Source organism: Dendrobates tinctorius, unplaced genomic scaffold (assembly GCF_039654945.1).
Source record: "Dendrobates tinctorius isolate UK_male_01 unplaced genomic scaffold, ASM3965494v1 ptg000162l, whole genome shotgun sequence".
In the NCBI taxonomy this organism is placed as follows: Eukaryota; Metazoa; Chordata; class Amphibia; order Anura; family Dendrobatidae; genus Dendrobates; species Dendrobates tinctorius.
In genome coordinates, this window is record NW_027361829.1 from 15,731,474 (window position 1) to 15,755,743 (window position 24,270).

Genomic DNA, 24,270 nt, shown 5'->3' on the forward strand with positions numbered 1-24,270 from the left:
GCACAATTGGTGGCTAACTAAATACTTTTTTTCCCACTGTATGTCTCACAAAAACGGAAAATAAAAAACATTGGTAGACTACGGTGATAACGCTGCATGTGCAATATGGTAACTCAACTGTTAACAGCTGACAGAGAAGGCTTTTGTGTTCACCCTTTCACCACTGTATAGGTTTGTGGCATTCACTGCAAAGGCTCCAAGTCTATTCCCCCCAAGAGCACTGCCTCCTACAGCTTGATTAACAGCTCCTTTTACTAAAGTTACACAGCATAGAGGCATCAGTAGAACAGGAAGATGCAGTGCTGGGTGGGGAATAGAGCTGGAGTGACAGAGGCTCCATATCTACAGCATCATTTGCATATCAATTCAAATGCTGAGTTAACAATAACAGAGTAAAGGACTGGCCATGTAAAGGTATTGCTGGACTTGAATTTGAAATAACTAGATACACATTTAAATAGTTTCAGGGGTGAAATCCTGCTGAAAGGTTCCCTTTAAAATACCAAATTTACTTTCCTATATTAATAATGGCAAAGTGTACATAAAAATAAGATGCTATATAGTTGACTGGTATTAGATCAGACTTTTTTTGTGCACACATACACTTAAAAAGGCGAGTTTCATCTGAAATATGGAAAAGAATAGTACATTATTTTTTTACATGGTCATTGTGATTAGCCCAATTGAACAAAAATTGATCCTAGCTCTGTCCGTTTCATGTAAATTTTTTCCATGGACAAGACTCCATGGTTGTGTGAACATAGCCTTTGACAAAATGTAAAACTATTTAGCTGAAGTCACAATACCATTTAAATTAATTGGGAATTATTTATAGTTTTACTTGTAACTTGTTTTTTTTCCAACTCATTCCATATTGTTGATAATATTAGTTTACATTTTTCCGGAAGCTAATTTTGTACAACCAAGCTTAAGCACTTTTTAAATTATATTTCATACCACCAGTTATTATATCTTATTAGGAAATAAAAAAAATATAAGATTGATATAAGCATTGATGTGTCTGAAAATTTCTATCCATGTCTCTTGCATACCTTGTAAATTCTTTTCTCACTGCTTGGTTTACACAATATTCATTGTCGGAGTATTTCCCAATTATAATGACAATTAAAATGAAGGCCATGAACACATGTACTGCAAGTTCTCTGAAAAAATACAAAATATTTATTACTAATAATTTCTATAAATCATTTTGATACCAAAAACTTGAAAGGCAGTTGTACAGTCACTGTAAGCCTTTCTAGCATAAAGCAGTAATATTTTCATCATTTTTTGCTTCTATGTGTTCACCTTGATGGTGCTGTTAATTCCAAGTCCCCGTTTGTAGTTAGTTAAAAAAAAAACAACCTGTGCTTCACACAAACTACCAACTATGAGTCTCTGTCACTAACAGAGCTGCAGCCAATAACTGAGCTCAGCGGCTCTGCCTGAGATACATATACAAGCCGCTAAGAGTCATTGAGCTCAATTAGTTGCAACACTGTCAACATGACGTCAGCGTTGTAGGCAATAACAGACAGCAGGTGCACCTGTAGAAACTCAGTGCTGGACCTGGGGAGGGTGAATAAAACTAACTGTAGCTGAGCAACAGGGATTTTCTGAAACAAAAAAAAACTCTTTAATCTATCACTTTGTCTTTCTGTTAACTGATAATATACTCCCTTCTTGCTTTTCTGGAGATGGAGACCTCCTAGCTATGCTACCATGTTAATGCAGAAGCTCTCGTTCTTCCCTGATGAGCATAGCTGAAAATTATTTCTATTGGCTGCTCTGCAGTAAACAAAGGCTGACCATGATAACTGGTTATGGAGAGAGGACTAAGCATGCATGTATAGGAAATGACAAAGATTGAGTTAATGATGGAATAGCCCCCTTCAGTAGTTACGAAAACTGTCTGATGACAAAATATAGATATATCTGTTTATTGCTGTTCAGAAATACATTGATGAAACAGCAAATATTACATTAAGAATGTTTAAATAAAGCCTTCTTATCAAAGATGATGTATGTGTTTATTACCTAAATATTTTTCCAATAATTGTTTTTCTCCTGTGTTTGTTTTTGGCTATTTTTAATTGAGCAGGTGTAGGTGGACGAGCCAAGCGTAAATAACGAGCCCTTTTCCGAGCAGCAAGAATCTATATAAAACATGCAGATAAAGAAACAAAAAGTTGCAATTACCATCTGTTTACATTTCAAATCCAAACAAATAATACAAACATGAAAAAATTGGTCTGATAAAGTAAGAAAAACCCACAAAAAGTAAGAAAAACCCACACTGAACGCTGGAATAAGTTAAAGCTGACAAAAGTAATTTTCAATTTAAATTTACTGAATATCAATTCATGTATTTCGTCTCACTCCATGTGAGCACACTGCCCTTGATAGCTTTGTGAGTTATTTTTACCCTGTAGCAGGGTTCCCCAACTCCAGTCCTTAAGGTCCACGAACAGATCATGTTTTCAGGATTTCCTTAGTATTGCACAGGTGATAATTGCTTCACCTGTGCAATACTAAGGATAACCTGATAACCTGAAAACATGACCTGTTGGTGGGCCTTGAGGACTGGAGTTGGGGAACCCTGCCCTACAGCATTAAGGCTGATAGTCAATGCCGCAATCTGACACTATATAGTGATGTCCCACTCTGGGACAAAGTAAAAAAGTTTAAAAAAAAATTGACATGTGTAAAAATATTTTTTAAAAATTTCTAAAATAAAAAATATATTGTTCCAAAAAAACATTTCTTTATGTGAACAAAACAAACAAACAATAAAGGTACACTCATTTAGTATCACCGTGTCCGTAACGACTCACCCTATAAAACTGTCCCACAAGTTAACCCCTTTATTGAAAATCTTAAAAAAAAATACAAGGCAAAAAAACAATGCTTTATCATCATACCGCTGAACAGAAAGTGGAATAACACGCAATCAGAAAGACGGATATAAATAAACATGGTACCGCTGAAAACATCATGTTGTCCCACAAAAACGAGCTGCCATACAGCATCATCAGCGAAGAAAGAAAAAAGTTATAGCTCGCAGAATAAAGCGATGCAAAAATAACTATTTTTTATATAAAATTGCTTTTATTGTATAAAAGCGCCAAAACATAAAAAAAATATAAATGAGGTATCGCTGTAATCATACTAACCCAAGGAATAAAACTGCTTTATCAATTTTACCACACCCGGAACAATTTAAACGCCCCCCCAAAAGAAATTCATGAATTGCTGGTTTTTGTTCATTCTGCGTCCCAAAAATCATAATAAAAAGCGATCAAAAAAGTCACGTGCCCGAAAATGGTACCAATAAAAACATCAACTCGTCCCGCAAAAAATAAGACCCCACATTACTCTAAGGGCCAAAATACGGAAAAATTATAGCTCTCAAAATGTGGTGATGCAAGAATTATTTTTGCAATAAAAAGCATCTTTTAGCGTGTGACAGCTGCCAAACATAAAAACCCACTATAAATAGTAAATCACACACCCCTTTCTCACCCCCTTAGTTAGGGAAAAATACTAAAATAAAAAAAAGTATTTATTTCCATTATCCCATTAGGGTTAGGGCTAAAGTTAGGGTTAGGATTTGGGCTAAAGTTAGGATTAGGGTTAGGGTTCGGATTAGGGTTAGGGGTATGTTAGTCAAAAATAAGCAGTGGGTATATCCTCCAAACTAGAATTCTTAGTATATAGCAAATTGGAAGTAAAATATAGCTGTTATTCAATTAATTTTTAAAAAACTTTTTCTAAAAAAATTACTCATGAGTATATCACTACACAAAAATTAGTGCAATACAGACAAAGGTAAAGTGCAAACCAGTGCTTGATCGTACAACTGTGCTGCGCAATCCTGCGCTAAAAGTGGTATATATGGTAATCACAACCAGCCTAAATGGTATATGCAGCAAGTTTATCTGACTTTTACCACTATCAGGACGAATATCAAATTCAGAGCATTTAATTTTTCATAGCAAACAGAAATGCTGATTATATCCTAGCACCATCAAACCAGCATCTCCGCAAAAAAATTGCCCATGATAAACTTCATATTAACAACCAGTAAAACATGTTCTCCAAAATATACCAACACCCAATTATACAGACATTAGAGAATGGGCCCATATTATTAATTATATTGCAGGAGACCAGTAAAAGGAACAATCTCACCCCGTCTTTTCTTTCAGAGGACCACTAAGTCCTAAGAATCTTTATAGGAAGAAACGCGTTGGGAGTGGTGATATGATCATCGCCTGTATGTAGCAGAGCTGATCAGACAATTGCAGGTTCTAGTCTCCCATGGAGACTATTGAAGCATGCAAAAAGTAAAAAAGAAATGCTTTTAAAATATAAAAAAAATTAAAAAATGTAAAAGGTCAGATCACCCCCTTTTGCCCCATTCAAAAAAAAAGAAAATAAAAAAAATCAAACACACACATATTTGGTATTGCCACTTTCAGAATTGCCCTATCTATCAATATAAAAAAAGAATTAACCCGATCGGTAAATGGCATAACAAGAAAAAAGTAAAAAACGCCAGAATTACGCTTTTTTGGTCGCCGCAACATTGCAATAAAATGAAATAACAGGCAATCAAAAAACTATATCTGCATCAAAATGGTACAATAAAAACATCAGCTCGGCACGCAAAACATAAGTCCTCACCTAGCCCCAAATCACAAAAAAGGAGACGCTACAGGTCTTGGAATATGGTGCCATTTTTTTTTTAACAAAGTTTGGATTTTTTTTCACCACTTAAAAAATAACCTAGAAATATTTGGTGTCTATGAACTCGTAATGACCAGGAGAATCATAATGGCAGGTCAGTTTTAGCATTTAGTAAACATGGTAAAAGAAAAAGAAACAAGTGTGGAATTGCAATTTTTTGCAATTTCACCATACTTGAAATTTTTTCCCCGTTTTCAAGTACACGATATGTTAAAATCAATTGTGCCGTTCAAAAGTACAATTTGTCCCGCAAAAAACATGCACTCACATGGCCATTTTAAACCGAAAAATAAAAAAGTTATGGCTCTGGTAAGAAGGGGAGCAAAAAATGAAATAACAAAAAACCTCCAATTTTTAAGGGGTTAACCCCATATCTTCAGGTTAATAGCGTTTTTTCAAGTGACAGGTTCGCTTTAAAACTTCTGAATATTATGTGCTACAATAGTAACAGGAACATCAAGATGGTTTTGTAGCTTTTACATTTATCATGTTGGTGTATAATTTTCTTTCTAATGTCCTGAGATAACTCTCTCCATTAGCTTTCTTTGCTCCATGTTCAGCGTGGTACTTCATGATACCAAACAGCACGTTGCGGATTTGTGTGCGGATCCACAGAGGATTCTGCCCTGCGGATCCACTGCAGATTCTCATGCGGTGTACAGTACCATGTTAGGCTACGGAAAAGAAACACCGCTGCAGATAATTCCGCGTGGAAACGCAGCTGTTTATTATCCGCAGCATGTCAATTCTTTGTGCGGAATCCGCAGCGTTTTTACACCCATTCCATTATAGGAATCCGCAGGTGTAAAAACGCAGGCCAAATCTGCAGAAAATCTGCAGTAAATACGCAGGTAAAATGCAGGTCATGTTACCTGCGGATTCTGAAGACTCCGTGCGGAAAAATCCGCAGACGAATCCGCAACATGTGCACATACACTTAAATAGGCAGACGGACCAAAAACATGTTTCTAGACATCTGTGTTGCTTACAGGACACACTTTGTTTTAATTTGTCCCTATGGTTAAATTAAGTTCAATCTTTTCAAAGGGTACCATCATTTGTCTCCTGGATATTTCATTCATTTGCTTTTCAAAAATTTTGCTTTGAATCACAACCACAATTTAAAAGCAATCTCTAAATTTCATTGCATTGTCAGTTGCAGGTTATTTCAATAACCATTGTTTTTTTTTACTTTACCAAAAGGATAATTGTTTACCGAGAATTTTGCGCATATGTGTAGACACAGGCTCCAATTCATTTAAGTTTTTGCCACAATTCCCACAACTTTTTGAAATGTACCAAAGTTTTTGAACCACATTTTATGGCTTTTAGTGTTTTTATGCCAACTACAGTAAGCTCAACTATGTTTTTGAAATGTGGATGGGATTGATCGATTAGATGCGTGGCTGAGCACAATGGACAAATTCCACATAATTAATGGTTAAAAATAGGGCAAACTACAACAGAAATATACTCTAGCAATCTTTTCTAGTGCACCTTTCATCAAGACTGATATGTAAAATCAGGACCACATTGTTCAATGAGGTTACTATCAAAGAATGTTAATTTTAAGTATACAGCAACAAAAAATGGAAAATATCTTTAAACATTCATCCCTGATAAAATGTATACCTTTTCAAAGGTTAATGTTTCATGACTGCTTTGTCGAGAATGAGCTGTTAAGTTCTCTGGAGACAGACATGGCTCTCCAACAATGTACTTCACATCTTCACTTAATGCTTCCAAAAAGAAGTCAGTCTTGTCTCTTTTAAGCCATGCTACAAACAGTGCAATGAGTAAAATCTGAAAAAAGAACACATAAAATTATTAATGTACTCCACTGTCAAAATTGCAATACAACTTTTGAAAGGTCATAAAAACATATTTATTTAAGTCCAATATATGTAGAGCACCAACATATTCCACTTAACATACGTTTTACATGTTATAATCACTCACATTAGTTCTTGCAACCTGCGATGTCATGCAACCATGAAAAATACCATTTAAAATGCACATGTAATACACATTTGGCAGCAAGTGTTGCATGTCAGCAATCAACAACTTATCACCCATTCAATGAATAGGTGATAACTTGTTTTAAATGAACAACTCATAGTTATTCATGTCTGTCATGTCTGTCATTTTTGGCACTAAGCTTTTTAAAGATTTGTATAAATATAAATATACAATGTTCGTCCAAATGTACCCTAAGTTAAAAGGATTGTCCAGTCCAAAATGAGAAGTCTGCAATCACTCTGTGTGACTACAGATTTATGAATCCCTCTGAGCGCATGCACTGTGTGTTGTGAAGATTTGCATGTTTCTGAGCCGAGACCAGCAGGTACGTATGCAATATACATACTCCCGGCCAAAGCCCGCGTAATGGGCACGGCCTCACTCCATACACTTGCAGTGAGCGAGGCCGCACCCACTAGACAACTGCATCAACTGGACTGCTGCATCACTAGATGGGTTGCGGCATGGCTCAATACAAGTTTACAGAGCAAGATCGATCCCATGGGGGCGTGGCTTAGCTGTGAAGGACTGAAGAAGCTGCTTCCTAGTGCTCCTGGGACAGGGAGAATATACTTCACTAACTCACCCACAGGGTCCATGTGTGCTTCCAGAAGAAGGGGAACAGGTTCTAGCAACACTCCGGTCCCTTCCCAGCACAAAGAAACAGCCCTGACCAGCATGTTACAGAGCAGTATGCCGAAGGGGAAGCCAGCAACAGCCTCAGCAATGGCGTCCAGCACTGTGAGACCACGAGGTATGTCAGAGGAGAAGTCTGTGGGGAGTCAGGGAAGGAGTGTTCAGGTCTAACCTGGGGAGGGTGACTCAACCCCCACCGAAGCCCAGATTCAGTGCACACCAAGAATGCAGCAGACCAGGGAGAGAAAGCTGGTGGAGATTGGCAGGGAAAGACACAGGCAGAAGGCAATGCCACAATACACTGCAGCCCCATCCATGCAGTCTCCCAGTCTGACTTCCACAGCCTGCAGGAGCTGATCAAAGCCCTTCCTACTAAAGCAGACAGACTCCCTGATAGCTAGGATAGAAGCTTCACAGGAAAGGGCAGTTTCAGCCCTTAGAAATGATATGGACACACTATCCGCTTGCACGGCCTCAGTTGAGGAGGCTACAGCATCAGTATCTGAGAGGCAGTCTTCTCTGGAGCAGGAGCTCTCATCATCACAGGCTCATATGCAGGACATGATGCTGTTGCTGGATGACCAGGAGAATCGTGGTCGACGCAATAACGTGCGCCTCAAAGGTATACCTGAGAGCGTCACCATGGATACCTTATCTCAAAAAGTCACAGCTATCTTTAACCAAATTACGCAAAGAGCGCCAGAGACTCCTATTGTGTTTGACAGAATACATAGTCACACGTCAGGGGCCACCTTCCAGCCCAAAACCCAGAGATGTTCTGTGCAGAATGCACTACTTCTCAGAGAAGGAGAGTATCATGCGTAAAGCTTGGACATCTGGGCCTTTTTCCCTAGAGGGAGTGGAGATCCATTTGTTTCCGGATATTTCATCTTGCACCTTGTTTATGAGACATATTCTTCTGACACTACTGCAAAAGGTCAAGGAGTCTGGAGCCACTTACTGGTGGGGCCACCCATTCCATCTAAACATACGGAGAGAGGGCTCTGTCCTCACCCTTAAACACCTGGATGAGCTCAAGAATTTGTTAACATTTTTGGATATATCACCATTCCCTGTACCAAGTTGGCTACAAGTTGAGCGTCCTCAGCCGCTACCTCAGAGGGAAAGGAGGAATAGGGGCAGACAATCTTCCCATGTGCAGGAAAAGAAGAAGGCTGATTTTACGACGAGCTCCACTCCCTTTGAGGCTCCCATCTGACACTCTGCTTCAAATGTTGTATGGCTATTCTGAGGTTTTCTCCCTCCTGTCTGATGAGGTAGACTTGGAGGGAATTAATGTGATCCTGTCCCATAGGGCTGCGGCTTATATGCTTTTGTTCATCTAAAATGCCTGAGTTTAATATAGCCATGTGTAAATTTATCTTGGTCCCCCTTCCTCCTACCCCCTGTTCTGACTGATAGAATTGTATACTCTGTGATTTTGAGGAAACCCGATGCTATACTACCCAAATTGGAGTTGGGTCGGGTTCTTGTGGGTGAGTAGTATTATCTTATCTTGCTCAGTTAGTGTATGTTCTTATGTCCTTTGTCTGTTGGGGCACTGACTCACGGTTTTCTGTGTTCCCCAAAGTACTTGCAAGTCCAGTTTGGATTTGCTAGGTGGTTCTTTGCCCTCGTTTTGCTCAGGGTGCGGAGAGCTCACCAGTACTACTGGTGGAGGAATTTTCCTCCATTCTCCTTTTTAGCGTTTCGCATTAACTACTTTCTACTTTCTTTCCCTATTTTTGTATTTTTTTCCCCCTATCTATTCCCTCCTTACCTTCACCCCTCCTCCCACCTGCCCATTCCCCCCATACACACATGGGGACCCACAGCCTGCTTTCACTATGCCTCATGCCATCCCAATGGAAGTAAAGTGTGGCTCACTTAATGTAAAGGGATTGCATAGTTTAGGCAAGAGAGCCCTTCTGACAAGTTTTTTGAGAAAATCCCATTTCCAAATCGCTTTCTTGCAAGAAACACATGCCAGCCCAGCCAAATCAGTCAAACTATCTTCTCATTGGTTTCCAGAGTTTCAGAGCTGCTCTCCTGACTCAAAATCTAGAGGGGCGGGTACCCTCATTTCCCGGGCTCTCCCATGGGAGTTTATGGATTCTCGCATGGATAACATGGGTAGAATGATGTTGTTAAAGGGGAAAATAGCTTCCCACATCTTTTCTCTTGCCTCTGTGTACTTACCTAATGTCGGACAGATCTCTGCGCTGGCGGGTCTCCTGGATTTTATTGCTGAGTTCTCGGAGGGTACTCTGGTCCTGGGGGGCGACCTCAATATTGCACTTGACTCATCTGTAGACACATCTTCTGGAGCTTCATCTTATTCACTAGCAGCACTACATAGACTTAGAAGGACATTACATGATCACCAACTTATTGTCACAATCCATTTTTGGATCTGTGTCAGAGTCTGGACTCTCTTATATAAACCTTTTTCCCTTTCTGGCACTCGGGGGTTAATATGGGTTTTTGCCCCCGGTGGCCGCTGGTGTTACTACAACTGTAGTTGGTCGGCTACTCCCACTTCCCTTTATAAGGCCACCTGGTGCTACAATTCACTGTTGGTAATACTGGTCATTTGCTAACCAACCTTTGTGAAGACTGGACCTACCTGGTGCAGAGGGGGTTCAGCTTATCTGGAGCAGTGGTGATGCTGCTGGATGCTGATCGGGTGCCTTTCTCTGCATTGGTAGCAGAGAAAGCTAAGTTTTGGGTTTCAGTTGCTTTAACCCCATGGTGTCTGTTTTATCTTTTCCTTTTGTGTTATTGGTGCAGTTCACTTTATTCCCTGTCTCACCTCCTGGGGAGGGGGTTGCGGGTTTAGCTCAGGGCTAAACAGGAGATAGGGACAGGTTGGGGACTTGGGCCTCACTACCATCAAGTATACTCCCAAGTTAAGGAAAGTCAGGGCACCTGCTTAGCCTGAGGGGAAGTTTAGGGGCCCAGGTTCCACATCTCCTGTTTTTTCCCTACTGCCCCGTGACACTTATCAACACTTGGAGACTACTACACCCATCGGAAAGGGACTTCTCTTTTTACTCGTCAGTCCATGACTCTTATTCTAGACTAGACTATTTCTTCATACACCACAAAGATATCTCTAAGATACAGGAGACTGCCATAGACTCCATCACCTTCTCGGACCATGCGCTCTGTGCTATCGTGCTTGCCCTTCCCTCCTCGGCCTCCCGTCAATGGCAATGGAGACTAAACTCCTCTCTCCTGGATGATCCTATGGTTGCTCAGGAGATTTCCCAGACCTTGAGAGAATTTTTTGAACTAAACAAATCTGCTGATACTTCTCCAAACACTGTTTGGGAGGCTCATAAATGCGTGATCATAGGAGTATTGATAAAACATGGGGTGATGCGGAAGAGGGAGAAGGAGGCCGATCTTGATGCCCTTCTGACTCAATTAAAAATACTGGAAACAAGCCATAAAACTTCCTGTTATGAATGGGTCACCGAGGAGGATAGCAGGACCAGGTTAAGCCACCAGAAAACCAGAGAGGTTAGTAACTAAGCAGATTGCAGACCCCTGATCCTATCCACACAACTAGCAGTAGCCGTGGAGCGTGCCTACAATGCCCTAGATGCCTCAGCACAGCCGGAGAGCTAGCTCAGCTTAAAGCAAGAAAGTTGAAATCTAAACTGCCCCGGAGCAGACCTCAAAGGAATAGATAGCCCCCAAACATATATTATCGGTGAGACAAGATGAAAACACGAACGCATGCAGAAAAATAGACTGAGCAAATGATGGGGCCCAAACTGACTAGACAGGACAGGAAAGAAAAGACACTGTCTGCAATCACGCAAAAAACCCTGAAAAATCCAACACGTCTGATGCACAAAAAAAACACTGAAGTCACACGACTTCGCCCCCACTATATCAGCACTCTGTTATATACTGAAAGCAAAGCAAAAAGAGACCAATATAACAGGGGACAGAACAAACTGACACATGCAGTAACATGGGCGGTGATCCAGCACAGCCCTAGCAGGAGCAAGCTGACCCACACAAAGCAGAGATAGACAAAACCAGATCAAATGCAAAAAGATTGGCAAATGAACCACTTAGCTGAACCATGCAGGAACAGAGCAGGAGACATCAGACCTCAGAAGGCACAGGAAGAAAATCACCAGCAGGGATTGAAGGAAGTCAGCTGTCTTAAAAACACCAGTCAGAAACCCCAGATCTCCAGTCGTCATCATCATTATCAGGTGGCAAGCCTCTGTCAATCTGACCAGCTCCACTACCTTCAGTAACCACCAGAGGGAGCCCAGAAAGAGAACTCACAACACCTTTGTCAATCTGACCAGCTCCACTACCTTCAGTAACCAGAGGGAGCCCAGAAAGAGAATTCACAACAACTTCCCCTACAGAAGCAGCAAAATTGCACTCATTAAGGTGTGAGACAATTTGCGTAACCTTCTTAATAAAAAGGCCAAGGAAATTCTAGCCCATTGTAGGCGACACTACTACGAACATGGGAACAAATGTAGCAGATCCCACACAAAAGCATTAAGACAGCAAAGAGCTAGGTCTTACATTCCAGAAATATTCTCCAACGCCCATGCTAAATGTGTCCAATCCTCACATGACTTTGCAAAAGCCATTCAGACATTTTACGCGTCCCTTTACAACTCAGATAATAAAAATCCTGCCACCGCCTCACTCGGTTTTCGTTCCCGTGAAAAGGAATATATTACGAAGGCAGGTTTACCAAGGCTGATCTCCAGTGACATCTTGATGCTGGAGGAACACATAACAGAACAAGAAGTGCGCTCATCTATTTCTGCCTCTAAAATGGGTAAGGCACCAGGTCCCGACGGCTTTACTACAAAAAATGCAGAGATTTACTAATCCCTGGAATGTTAGCCTCTTTTAATTCAATGTCTAAAAATAACCCTTCACATTCAGATTCTCTGAGAGCCCATATTGCGGTGATAAATAAAGAAGGGAAAGACCCGACCCAGTGAGCTAGCTTCTGCCCCATTTCCCTGTTAAATGTTGATGTAAAACTCTTTGCCAATATCCTTGCATCTAGACTTGCTCCCATTCTCTCGGGAATCGATCACCCGGACCAAGCTGGATTTATGCCAGGCCAAGAGGCCAGGTATAATACTATTAAGTCTATTAACTTAATTCATCATGCTAAATCCAGGAATGTCCCATCAATCCTCTTATCCACTGATGCCGAGAAGGCATTTGATAGGCTCTATTTGGTTTTCATCATGCTAAATCCAGGAATGTCCCATCAATCCTCTTATCCACTGATGCCGAGAAGGCATTTGATATGCTCTATTTGGTTTTCATGGAAGAGACCCTCACTCACCTATGTCTGGGACCAAGGATGCTCCAGTGGATCCTGTCTCTATATTCAGTCCCTTCCGTGAACGATGCACTTTCAGATCCGTTTTATATTTATAATGGCACATGACAGGGATGCCCTCTGTCCCCCCTTATTTTCATCCTCACCCTTGAACCCTTTCTTAGACATATTAAATCACAAAACTCAAGATAAAAAGCGGACGGCACCGCTGTTACCGTGTGACTTCAAATGATGTGCGGCATACAGAAGCCCAGCAGCTGAGAATCTCGGGTGCCAGACCTGGAAACAGTCAATCCTGGGAATCCATGCAAAGAGAAAAGGTCGCACTCATCGAGATAAAAGTTTCACTGATTTATTGACATATCATAAACATGTCAAGTCGGGGGAGTGACATAAGGAGTGCAAGAAAGGCTGACAACGGCCGTTTCGCGCTGCTCGACCTTTTCTCTTTGCATGGATTCCTTTCTTAGACATGTTAGAGCCAAGCCCAATATCTCGGGTATTCATGTACTTCAAAACACTTATAAAGCAGCAGCATACGCTGATGACCTTCTTTTCTTTGCTACCTCACCTAAGATCTCCCTGCCTAACCTAATGAATGAATTCAGAACATATGCCCAATTGTCTAATTTCAAGATTAATTTTTCAAAATCCGAGGCGCTTAACATTAATTCTTCCCAGGAACTTGTAAGATCTTTACAGAAGTCCTTCAGTTTCAAATGGGCTACCCAACACCTGAAATATTTAGGAGTAAGACTATCTGCAGACATCAATTCTCTATATCGATGGAACTTCCCAAGCCTTTTAATATGCATTCAAGCAGACTGTGATAGGTGGTCCAAGATATCCTTCACCTGATGAGGCAGATGCTAAATTTTTAAGATGGACATATTACCGAGAGTCCTGCATATTCTACAAGCTCTCCCCTTCAATATCCCTGCTAACTTTTTTAGAAAATTAGGGTCCATTCAAGTCTCGTTTATATGGGGAAAAAAATCTGCTGGACTAAAGAGGGAGGTTCTCTGCAGGCCCAAGAGGTTGGGGGGAGTGGGGATTCCAGATCTAAAAATGTATCACTTTTCAGGCCAACTAGCTAGAATGATAGACTGGTGCAGAAATGGTCACCATAAGGCATAGGTTCAAATAGAACAAAGTTTTTGCCCGACCCCATTGAAGACCCTCCCATGGATTTTACTTTCGGCCCCAGAGCAAATCAAATCCCATCTGACTATTGGATCCACTTTAAAATACAGCACTAGTCCGTTTACATTTACTCCCAGAGGCTTCTCCTCTCACTCCAGTGTTGAGTCATCCTAAATTTGTCCCTAGCTGCTCGGACTCCATTTTTCGAGTATGGATAGATTCGGGGATGGATAGAGTAGAAAACTGGAGAGAGGGAGCCTCCTGGCCTTCTCTGAGTGACCTTACCTCCAAAATAGATCCAATACTCCTGGGGAGTTGGAGGTGTTTGCAACTTGCCCACTTTTTCAGCAGCCTTCCCCCTAAAAGTTCATTTAGATGACCCAAAACCCAATTTTGGGTATGTAATAGCCCGGGCCCAATCAGACACACCTTAGCTAAAACCTACTCTATGTTGATGGACCCCCAGAGCCGGTTGCCCCCTTCTTTCCTTGCACAGTGGGAGAGAGAGTTAAATATTTATTTTACGGAAGATCAGAGAACTTGAATTTTTACCCTTGTACACTGTGCCTCGATTAGCTCTACGTTCCAGGAGGCTGGCTATAAGATTTTGTCCAGATGGTACAGAGTGACCTCGAGGTTGCACACCATATTTCCAGAGATTGACCCCAACTGCTGGAGGTGTGGAAAGGCAGAGGGCATGATTTTTCATATTTTCTGGCAATGTGACATTTTGCAATCATTTTGGACAGGGGTGTGGGAAATTATTTGTTGGGTTACGGGCAGTTCCAAAAAGTTGACTCCATGACTCTGGTTCTGATACTACTCCAACATAATGAAATACCTCTCCGGATCTATAAATCCTCTTTGTTGAAATTTTTGATCATGGCTGCGAGGGCTTGCATCCTGGAGAGATGGAAGAGTCCCACTCCTCCAACCATAACTCAGTGGATCGCAAAAGTCAATGAAATTATGTATATGGAGGACCTCACCTCATCCATACATGAATCATACCCAAAGTTTTGGGCTACTTGGCTTGGATGGATGGATTTTCAAAGCTCTAGTGAGTATTGTGATCTAATGCTGGAGGCAAACCCGCTGAGGTTAACTGAAAACATCAGGCTGAGTGGTGGACTTGGTCAGGTGGGTACTCCTTCTCTTACCCCCTCGTTTTTTCCTTCCCTCCCCTTTTTTTGCCTCTCCGTTACTTATTTCCCACACTCTCTTTTTTCGCTTCAACTGCTATCCTTCTTCCTCTGCTCTGTCTTTTCCTATACTGTTTGTTAAAAGTTCTAAAAAATGAAAGACCCTTCGAACTGACCTGTATTACAGGGTCTCCGGATGTTAAGGACTCGTGGACGATTGTCTTGGTCGGGAGTTAAGTTGTATTGCTTGTATTTGTGGTGCACCTGAGGGTTCAGTCGCAACAGAGATACTGCACCTCCTCCGGTGTTGTAGTATCCAACTCCCCAGGTAACTTGGTAACACCTGACCAGATTCCAGCACCTACATCCAGCACAGACACCTTAGAACAGCAGAGCACCCTTTATGGCAGCTGCTTTGGTTCATGAAGGGTGCTGGGTGGAGCTTAGAAACTAGAGGGGAAAGCTGACAGGAAGTCGGAGGGAAGGAAGATGGAAGGACGTGGTTGCAGCAGCTCCCTGTGAGCTGGAGCTGTTAGCAAGGAAAGAGGAAGAAATAAGGATCAGTTGTTCAGAAGGAAGATAGATAATAACAGAACGTGAGGAGAAGAGAGACTGGGGATTAGGGCTAGTGCAGAGCCCTTTCCTAAGTTTAATGCGCCAAGGCCAGGCGCCGGTATCCGAGGCTGTTTGTGATACTAATGAATATGATCTTACAGCAGAAACCGGAGGAATAGAAGTTGTGACCACTTTATTCCCACCTAAGACTCAAAGACGCAGCAGCAACGTGTGTGAGCCGGGACATGATTGTATGGAGTCCCTGAAGCAGGCTACAGCTGCCCGTTATACGAGTGGAGATATAAGTAACATCAAGAAGGAGGAACTTGAGTGTAATTCAGAACTGCAAGTACTTCAGATTAGCGCTAGAAAGGAGACGTTCAGAAAAGGTACACGAAAGGGAGTGCTGGAAGGGTTAATTCCATCTGCCTGGGAGTTGGCTGAGTCCCTGACCTGGATGCTGCGGCACTGAAGCGGGCATCTGTCTGTGCCAGAAACGTGAGTAAAAGAATTGGAACTGCACTCAGCTGTGTCATTGCCTTCTTCCCGCGCCAACCCACTCAGAACTGCTACATCTCTGAGCCTAACACTACACCATCAACCTCAACATCTACTATATCTGCCCTGGGACTACAGCTCTACCTGTGGAAAGCTATTACAACTTTGCTGCACCCCACCATCTGTCCCAGAGGATCTGCACTGCAGCGTTGGCTTAACACCTTCATTGCTGAGTACCACAGGTGGCGTCACGAATCATCTACCTATAAACCTTATTCAGCTTCATTCCACCTATTTTACATGGACACCCAGGACCACAGACCGGGTCACTGCCACCGTGACACATCCCTTTATGAGATACCAGCCTGATTTCGAGTAACCCCACAGCCCTGGGGATGATCCATTTTTGGCATCACGAAAAGGATAATGAAGCCCGGTGCCACTGGGTCCTGTGTGCCGAAGACTTGATTGATTAGAGAAATACTAAACCTGAAATGTGCAAAGGAATCGATTTATTGGACTGTGAATTGGACTGTAAAGATGGCCGCCATGGCAGTGAAGTAAGGTGTGCCTTCGTGGGCGGCACCCAAGAAAGAGCGCGAAATGACATAAACCTCTCCTGCCTGTACTTCTATGCTACTGCATCATGGTCGACCCAGAGAGGGGTCCGGATCTTAACCTTGTATGGCGGCAAATGAAAAAGGCGCCGCCCCTCGTGGGTGGAGAGAAACCCCACAGCAGGAAAGAGAGCGGAAAAGAAGACACAGTACCAGGAGGCCATGATGGAGAGCAGCAGGAGGCCTGTGGAGCACAGCAGAGATATGTCAGCGTCTCCCGCTCCGGGAAATCAGGCTCTGGACGCTCAACACCGCTCGGCCTGTTGCAGCTGGAGGAGGAAATCGCGGAGCTGCATAGAAAACTTCAGATCAAGCAGGCTCTGTTGGAACAACAATGCCAGGCTTCCCAGGAGGAGTCTGCCATCTTGGTACCCTCATCCCCGCTACGCACAGTCATCCCACGTACCACCATCATCGGTACACGCTGCCCCGCCAGCCTCCCCATCTCCGGAGGCTGATGAAGATCACCGCAGCCCTGGAGGAGCAGGTACGTCCAACGCCCCTGGGACATGGGAGGCCCTGCTGGGCCCCATCGGGAGGCCACCCCGAAATCCGGTCAGGTTGTCCTAGATGTAGCTTGGGACCGGGGAATGGCACCCAAATGGGGTATTCTAGAACCTGCTCCTATACCCACGTTACCGTCTACCGCGTGTGACAGGCCGGCGCTCCCCATAGAACAATGGGAGGGGTTGCATCATCAATTCCAGGACGCTAAGCTGACAGCAATGGAAAAATGGAAAATGTCCCTGCAGAAAGGAGAGCATTTAATGGAGCCGCATCCTATCTGACAACCCCTGATCGCAGTGGAGGAAAAGGCTGATAGCGGGATGATACCACTGGCAGGTACGGCCGCAGCATCGGCAGCCTTTTCATTAACCCCTCTGGCACCACCAGCTGTAATATAGGTAACCACTGCATTATCTACAATTGCAGTTCAATGCAACCCCAAAGTGCGTGAGCAAGCTACCCAAACCTTGGTGGCAGAACCTGAGCAATTGATGGTTAAGGGTGTTACTATGCATCCTGGTTTTCCCCTGCCAGGGATTTGCCAGCCTTGCAAGTTACCATGCAAGTGACCAAACCCTGACGCTTAAGGCAATGCTAATCAGGAGAACTGAATTGAACTGATTCTCCAGTGAATCTTTTGTTGTATATAAGTTACCCAGGAGGGTTTTTACCCAGGAGGGTTTTACAAGTTGTTCTATGAAAGTGAACAGTACACTTTAAAAAATTTCTTTCGTAAATAGTTAACCCCAGGTGGGTTTTTGGAAAAATGTTCCTTTTATATAGAACTGTGGAGATCATGAACACTGAGTGATCTGGACACTCCACTTGTATATAGTTAGCGCCTATTAAGGTGCTCCCTCTTGGTTTTACTTAGGTCTTTAGGAAAGATAACGACTCATTATTTCACAGAAATTACAGACCTGAACAAAAACCTGTTGGGTGTGGCCGAGGACAGGGTCTAAGCGGCGAGACCAGTATGTCCTGCAGCCCACTGAGGACCACCGATGGAGGTTTTGAGTGGGTCCTCCACAAAGAACACGGACACTTGAAGATACCCTGGCTGGGAGAATATCTGTCATTTTTCATTGATCATTGCAGTCTTTGTACAATAAAAGTGTTATTATAATTGTAAAATATGCTAAGTATAGAATGTTTAATAAGTGTAGGATTTTTGATAACTTTTGATAACAAATACCTTTTACTGGAGGATAGAAGAAACATATGCACTTTTTTGACAAATATAAATAGAAAATGGTTAATTAGAAACTAAGTATATTTATAGCAGTTGTGAACCTTAGTTTGGCGGTTGTCACTAAAGAATTGAGACTAGCACTTTATTGAAAATGTCATATAGGTAAGATAGGAATGTTTTGATATATGTGTATTACTGTATAAGATAGAATTATAGTCTTGAATAAAATGGTTGAAGTGTATTTTTGTAGGAACTAACAAAGGAGGGTATTGTTACAGGGACTAAGAATGTCCAGACCTGGTGGTGAACCTGATAGGCGAGAGCAGTTGCCCCAGTAGCACTTTGCAATGTGATAAGAATTAGGTAGCACTTAAGACATAATATAAGATAGTATTAGGACATAGGCTGTTATTAATATGTTCTGTAACGTTCAAGTCATAGTCCTCTCATTAAGAGAAGATGTTTTCTACTGTTAATTTAAAAAGCAGAATTTTGTATGTTCCAGTAACATGTGGACATGCTGCGGATAACGGGGGGGTATATGGCGCCCCTGAGGGTTCAGTCGCCAGAGAGGTACTGCACCTCTTCCTGATGTGTAGTATCCCACTCCCCAGGTAAGATGGTAACACCTGACCAGACTCCAGCACCTACATCCATCACAGACACCTTAGAACAGAAGAGCACCCTTTATGGCGCTGCTTTGATTCATGAAGGGTGCTGGGTGGAGGGTGGAGCTTAGAAACACTAGAGGGGAAAGCTGACAGGAAGTTTGGAGAAAGACTTGGTTGCAGCAGCTCCCTGTGAGCTGGAGCTGTTAGCAAGGAAAGAGGAAGAAATAAGGATCAGTTGTTCAAAAGGAAGATAGATAAGAACGGAACGTGAGGAGGAGAGAGACTGGGGATTAGGGCTAGTGCAGAGCCCTTTCCTAAGTTTAATGCGCCAAGGCCGGGCGCCAGTATCCGAGGCTGTATGTGATACTAATGAATATGATCTTACAGCAGAAACCGGAGGAATAGAAGATGTGACCACTTTATTCCCACCTAAGACTCAAAGACGCAGCAGCAACGTGTGTGAGCCGGGACATGATTGTATGGAGTCCCCGAAGCAGTCCACAGCTGCCCCTCATATGAGTGGAGTTATAAGTAACATCAAGAAGGAGAAACTTGAGTGTAATTCAGAACTGCAAGTGGTTGGGGCCCCTCAGGGTCTGATTTTGTGGCCGGGTCCACTCAAGGACTGATTTTGTGGGTGGGGAACCTTAGGGTCTGATTTTGTGGGCGGAGCCCCCTGGGTCCATTTTGGTGGGCGGGGCCACTCTGGGTCCAATTTGGTGGGGGCCACTCTGGGTCCGATTTGGTGGGCGGGGCCCTCAGGGTCTGATTTTGTGGCTGGGGCCCCTCAAGGTCCGATTTTGTGGGTGGAGCCCCTCAGGGTCTGATTCTGTGGCCGGGGCCCCTCAGGGTCCGATTTTGTGGCTGGGGCCCCTCAGGGTCCGATTTTGTGGCCAGGGCCACTCTGGGTCCAATTTGGTGGGGGGCCACTCTGGGTCCGATTTGGTGGGCGGGGCCCCTCAGGGTCCGATTTGGAGGGTGGGGCCCCTCTGGGTCTGATTTGGTGGGTGGGGCCCCTCAGGGTCCAATTTGGTGGGCCCCTCAGAGTCCGATTTGGTGGGCGGGGCCCCTCAGGGTCCTATTTGGTGGGCGGGGCCACTCTGGGTCTGATTTGGTGGGCAGGGCCCCTCAGGGTCCTATTTGGTGGGCGGGGCCACTCTGGGTCCGCTTTGGTGGGCGGGTTTCCTCATGGTCCAATTTGGTGGGCGGGGCCACTCTGGGTCCGATTTGGTGGGCGGGGCCCCTCAGGGTCCGATTTGGTGGGCTGTGCCTCTCTGGGTCCGTTTTGGTGGGCGGGGCCACTCTGGTTCCGATTTTTTGAGCGGGGCCAAGCTGGGTCCGATTTGGTGGGCGGAGCCCCTCAGGGTCTGATTTGGTGGGCGGGGCCCCTCAGTTTCCGATTTGGTGGGCGGGGCCCCTCAGGGTCCGATTTGGTGGGCGGGGCCCCTCAGGGTTCGATTTGGTGGGCGGGGCCACTCTGGGTCTGATTTGGTGGGCGGAGCCACTCAGTCTGATGTGGCGGGCAGGGCACCTCAGGGTCCTATTTGGTGGGTGGCGCCACTCTGGGTCCGCTTTGGTGGGCGGGGCTCCTCATGGTCCGATTTGGTGGGTGGGGCCACTCTGGGTCCGATTTGGTGGGCGGGGCCCTTCAGGGTCTGATTTGGTGGGTGGGGCCCCTCAGGGTCCGATTTGGTGGGCTGTGCCTCTCTGGGTCCGTTTTGGTGGGCGGGGCCACTCTGGGTCCGATTTTTTGAGCGGGGCCGAGCTGGGTCCGATTTGGTGGGCGGGGCCCCTCAGGGTCTGATTTGGTGAGCGGGGCCCCTCAGTTTCCGATTTGGTGGGTGGGGCCACTCTGGGTCTGATTTGGTGGGCAGGGCCCCTCAGGGTCCTATTTGGTGGGCGGGGCCACTCTGGGTCCGCTTTGGTGGGCGGGGCTCCTCATGGTCTGATTTGGTGGGCGGGGCCACTCTGGGTCCGATTTGGTGGGCGGGGCCCCTCAGGGTCCGATTTGGTGGGCTGTGCCTCTCTGGGTCCGTTTTGGTGGGCGGGGCCACTCTGGGTCCGATTTTTGAGTGGGGCCAAGCTGGGTCCGATTTGGTGGGCGGGGACCCTCAGGGCCTGATTTGGTGGGCGGGGCCCCTCAGTTTCCGATTTGGTGGGCGGGGCCCCTCAGGGTCCGATTTGGTGGGCGGGGCCCCTCAGGGTTTGATTTTGGTGAGCGGGGCCACTCTGGGTCCGATTTGGTGGGCGGGGCCACTCTGGGTCCGATTTGGAGGTCGGGGCCCCTCTGGGTCTGATTTGGTGGGTGGGGCCCCTCTGGGTCCAATTTGGTGGGCCCCTCACAGTCCGATTTGGTGGGCGGGGCCCCTCAGGGTCCTATTTGGTGGGCGGGGCCACTCTGGGTCTGATTTGGTGGGCAGGGCCCCTCAGGGTCCTATTTGGTGGGCGGGGCCACTCTGGGTCCGCTTTGGTGGGCGGGTTTCCTCAGGGTCCAATTTGGTGGGCGGGGCCACTCTGGGTCCGATTTGGTGGGCGGGGCCCCTCAGGGTCCGATTTGGTGGGCTGTGCCTCTCTGGGTCCGTTTTGGTGGGCGGGGCCACTCTGGTTCCGATTTTTTGAGTGGGGCCAAGCTGGGTCCGATTTGGTGGGCGGAGCCCCTCAGGGTCTGATTTGGTGGGCGGGGCCCCTCAGTTTCCGATTTGGTGGGCGGGGCCCCTCAGGGTTTGATTTGGTGAGCGGGGCCACTCTGGGTCCGATTTGGTGGGCGGGGCCACTCTGGGTCTGATTTGGCGGGCAGGGCCCCTCAGGGTCCTATTTGGTGGGCGGTGCCACTCTGGGTCCGCTTTGGTGGGCGGGGCTCCTCATGGTCCGATTTGGTGGGTGGGGCCACTCTGGGTCCGATTTGGTGGGCGGGGCTCTTCAGGGTCTGATTTGGTGGGTGGGGCCCCTCAGGGTCCGATTTGGTGGGCTGTGCCTCTCTGGGTCCGTTTTGGTGGGCGGGGCCACTCTGGGTCCGATTTTTTGAGCGGGGCCGAGCTGGGTCCGATTTGGTGGGTGGGGCCCCTCAGGGTCTGATTTGGTGAGCGGGGCCCCTCAGTTTCCGATTTGGTGGGCGGGGCCACTCTGGGTCTGATTTGGTGGGCAGGGCCCCTCAGGGTCCTATTTGGTGGGCGGGGCCACTCTGGGTCCGCTTTGGTGGGCGGGGCTCCTCATGGTCCGATTTGGTGGGCGGGGCCACTCTGGGTCCGATTTGGTGGGCGGGGCCACTCTGGGTCCGATTTGGTGGGCTGTGCCTCTCTGGGTCCGTTTTGGTGGGCGGGGCCACTCGGTCCGATTTTTGAGCGGGGCCAAGCTGGGTCCGATTTGGTGGGCGGGGCCCCTCAGGGTCTGATTTGGTGGGCGGGGCCCCTCAGTTTCCGATTTGGTGGGCGGGGCCCCTCAGGGTCCGATTTGGTGGGTGGGGCCCCTCAGGGTTCGATTTGGTGAGCGGGGCCACTCTGGGTCCGATTTGGTGGGCGGGGCCACTCTGGGTCCGATTTGGTGGGCGGGGCCACTCTGGGTCCGATTTGGTGAGCAGGGTCGATCAGCCTCGGATTTGGAGGCCAGGGTGGCTCAGCCTCTGATTTGGAGCCTGGGGTCACTCAGCTTTCGATTTGGCGCGCCGGCCCTTTAAGACTCATTTCGGTGCACCGGCCCTTTAAGAATCACTTTGGTGTTTCGGCCCTTTAAGAGTTAGTTTTGCCTACTGGACTTCTAAATCCACTTTGGCGCACATTCTCTCTCAGGGGCATGCATCATGTGATGAAGCTATATTTGCATTTGTGCTGTGGGTTTCGCTTTGAGAGCTGATATTATCTGCTAGAAACTGTGTTCTGGAGAGGTCATGTGAAGTTCGTAGGCGTTGGCATAGTAACTGGGTGTGCCTGCGCATATCAATGAGCTTAACTGCCATTTCAATCTCCTCAGGGCACGTTTTGACTGTGGCAACATTTTCCCATTGAAAAGACAGTGCATTCTAATGACGGGGAAAAAAAATTTCAAACGCAAATTGCGCAAAAACTACAAATCCGATTGACACGAAAAATACTTAGCACACCACTCGTGGGCGCTGGCTTCGAAACGACACCTCAACAGAGTCTGTGCGTGTAGCGGTTCGGGCCGCATTAATTGAGGAAATCAACTGAATAATAATAAGAAGAACTAGATGTGTATTTCCTGAAGGAAGTACAGATAGTGGTTTGAAATGGTGCCCAGGCTGCCCCTTTAAGAGAGACTTGCCTGCTGCCCCTGCAAGACTTTCAACTCAGGATCCGTTTTAACTGTGGGTGCCTCTCAGGGGCCACTTTGGCGTCAGGGTCCGATTTTGTGGGTGGGACCCCTCAGGGCCCGATTTGGTGGACGGGGCCACTCAGAGTCCGATTTGGTGGGCGGGGCACCTCAGGGTCCGATTTTGGGGGTGGGGCCCCTTAGTGTCCGATTTTGTGGGTGGGGCCCCTCAGGGTCCAATTTGGTGGGTGGGGCCACTCTGGGTCTGATTTGGTGGGCGGGCCACTCTGGGTCCGATTTTGTGTCCGGAGCCTCTCAGGGTCCGATTTTGTGGTTGGGGCCCCTCAGGATCCAATTTTGTGGCCGGGGCCCCTCAGGGTCTGATTTTGTGGCCGGGGCCCCTCAGGGTCCAATTATGTGGGTGGGGCCCCTCAGGGTCCAGTTTTTTGGCCGGGGCCCCTCAGAGTCCAATTTTGTGGGTGGGGTCGCTCAGGATCCAATTTTGTGGGTGGGGCCCCTCAGGGTCCAATTTTGTGGGTGGGGCCCCTCAGGGTCCAATTTTGTGGGTGGGGCCCCTCAGGGTCCAATTTTGTGGTTGGTGCCCCTCAGGGTTCGATTTTGTGGTTGGGGCCCCTCAGGATCCAATTTTGTGACCGGGGCCCTCAGGGTCTGATTTTGTGGGTGGGGCCCCTCAGGGTCCAATATTGTGGTTGGGGCCCCTCAGGATCCGATTTTGTGGGTGGGGCCCCTCAGGATCCGATTTTGTGGTTGGGGCCCCTCAGGGTTCAATTTTGTAGGCGGGGCCCCTCAGGGTCCGATTTTGTGGCCGGGGCCCGTGAGGGTCCGATTTTGTGGCCGGGGCCCCTCAGGGTCCGATTTTGTGGTTGGGGCCCCTCAGGGTCCGATTTTGTGGGTGGGGCCCTTCAGGGTCCGATTTTGTGGCCGGGGCCCCTCAGGGTCCGATTTTGTGGGTGGGGCCCCTTAGGGT

General features: G+C 46.3%; 1 protein-coding gene across 1 annotated transcript in view; it reads right to left on the bottom strand.

The window, feature by feature from the left end:
* PKD1L1 (polycystin 1 like 1, transient receptor potential channel interacting) overlaps positions 1-24,270 on the bottom strand; it is a 901,078-nt gene that overhangs the window by 255,043 nt on the left and 621,765 nt on the right. Inside the window, exons 51-53 of the mRNA XM_073549827.1 lie at positions 6,382-6,552; positions 2,038-2,156; positions 1,053-1,163 (exon numbers count right to left, since the gene is read on the bottom strand). Of these exons, the coding sequence (XP_073405928.1) occupies positions 1,053-1,163; positions 2,038-2,156; positions 6,382-6,552 (401 nt within the window). The remainder of the gene's footprint in view (positions 1-1,052; positions 1,164-2,037; positions 2,157-6,381; positions 6,553-24,270) is intronic.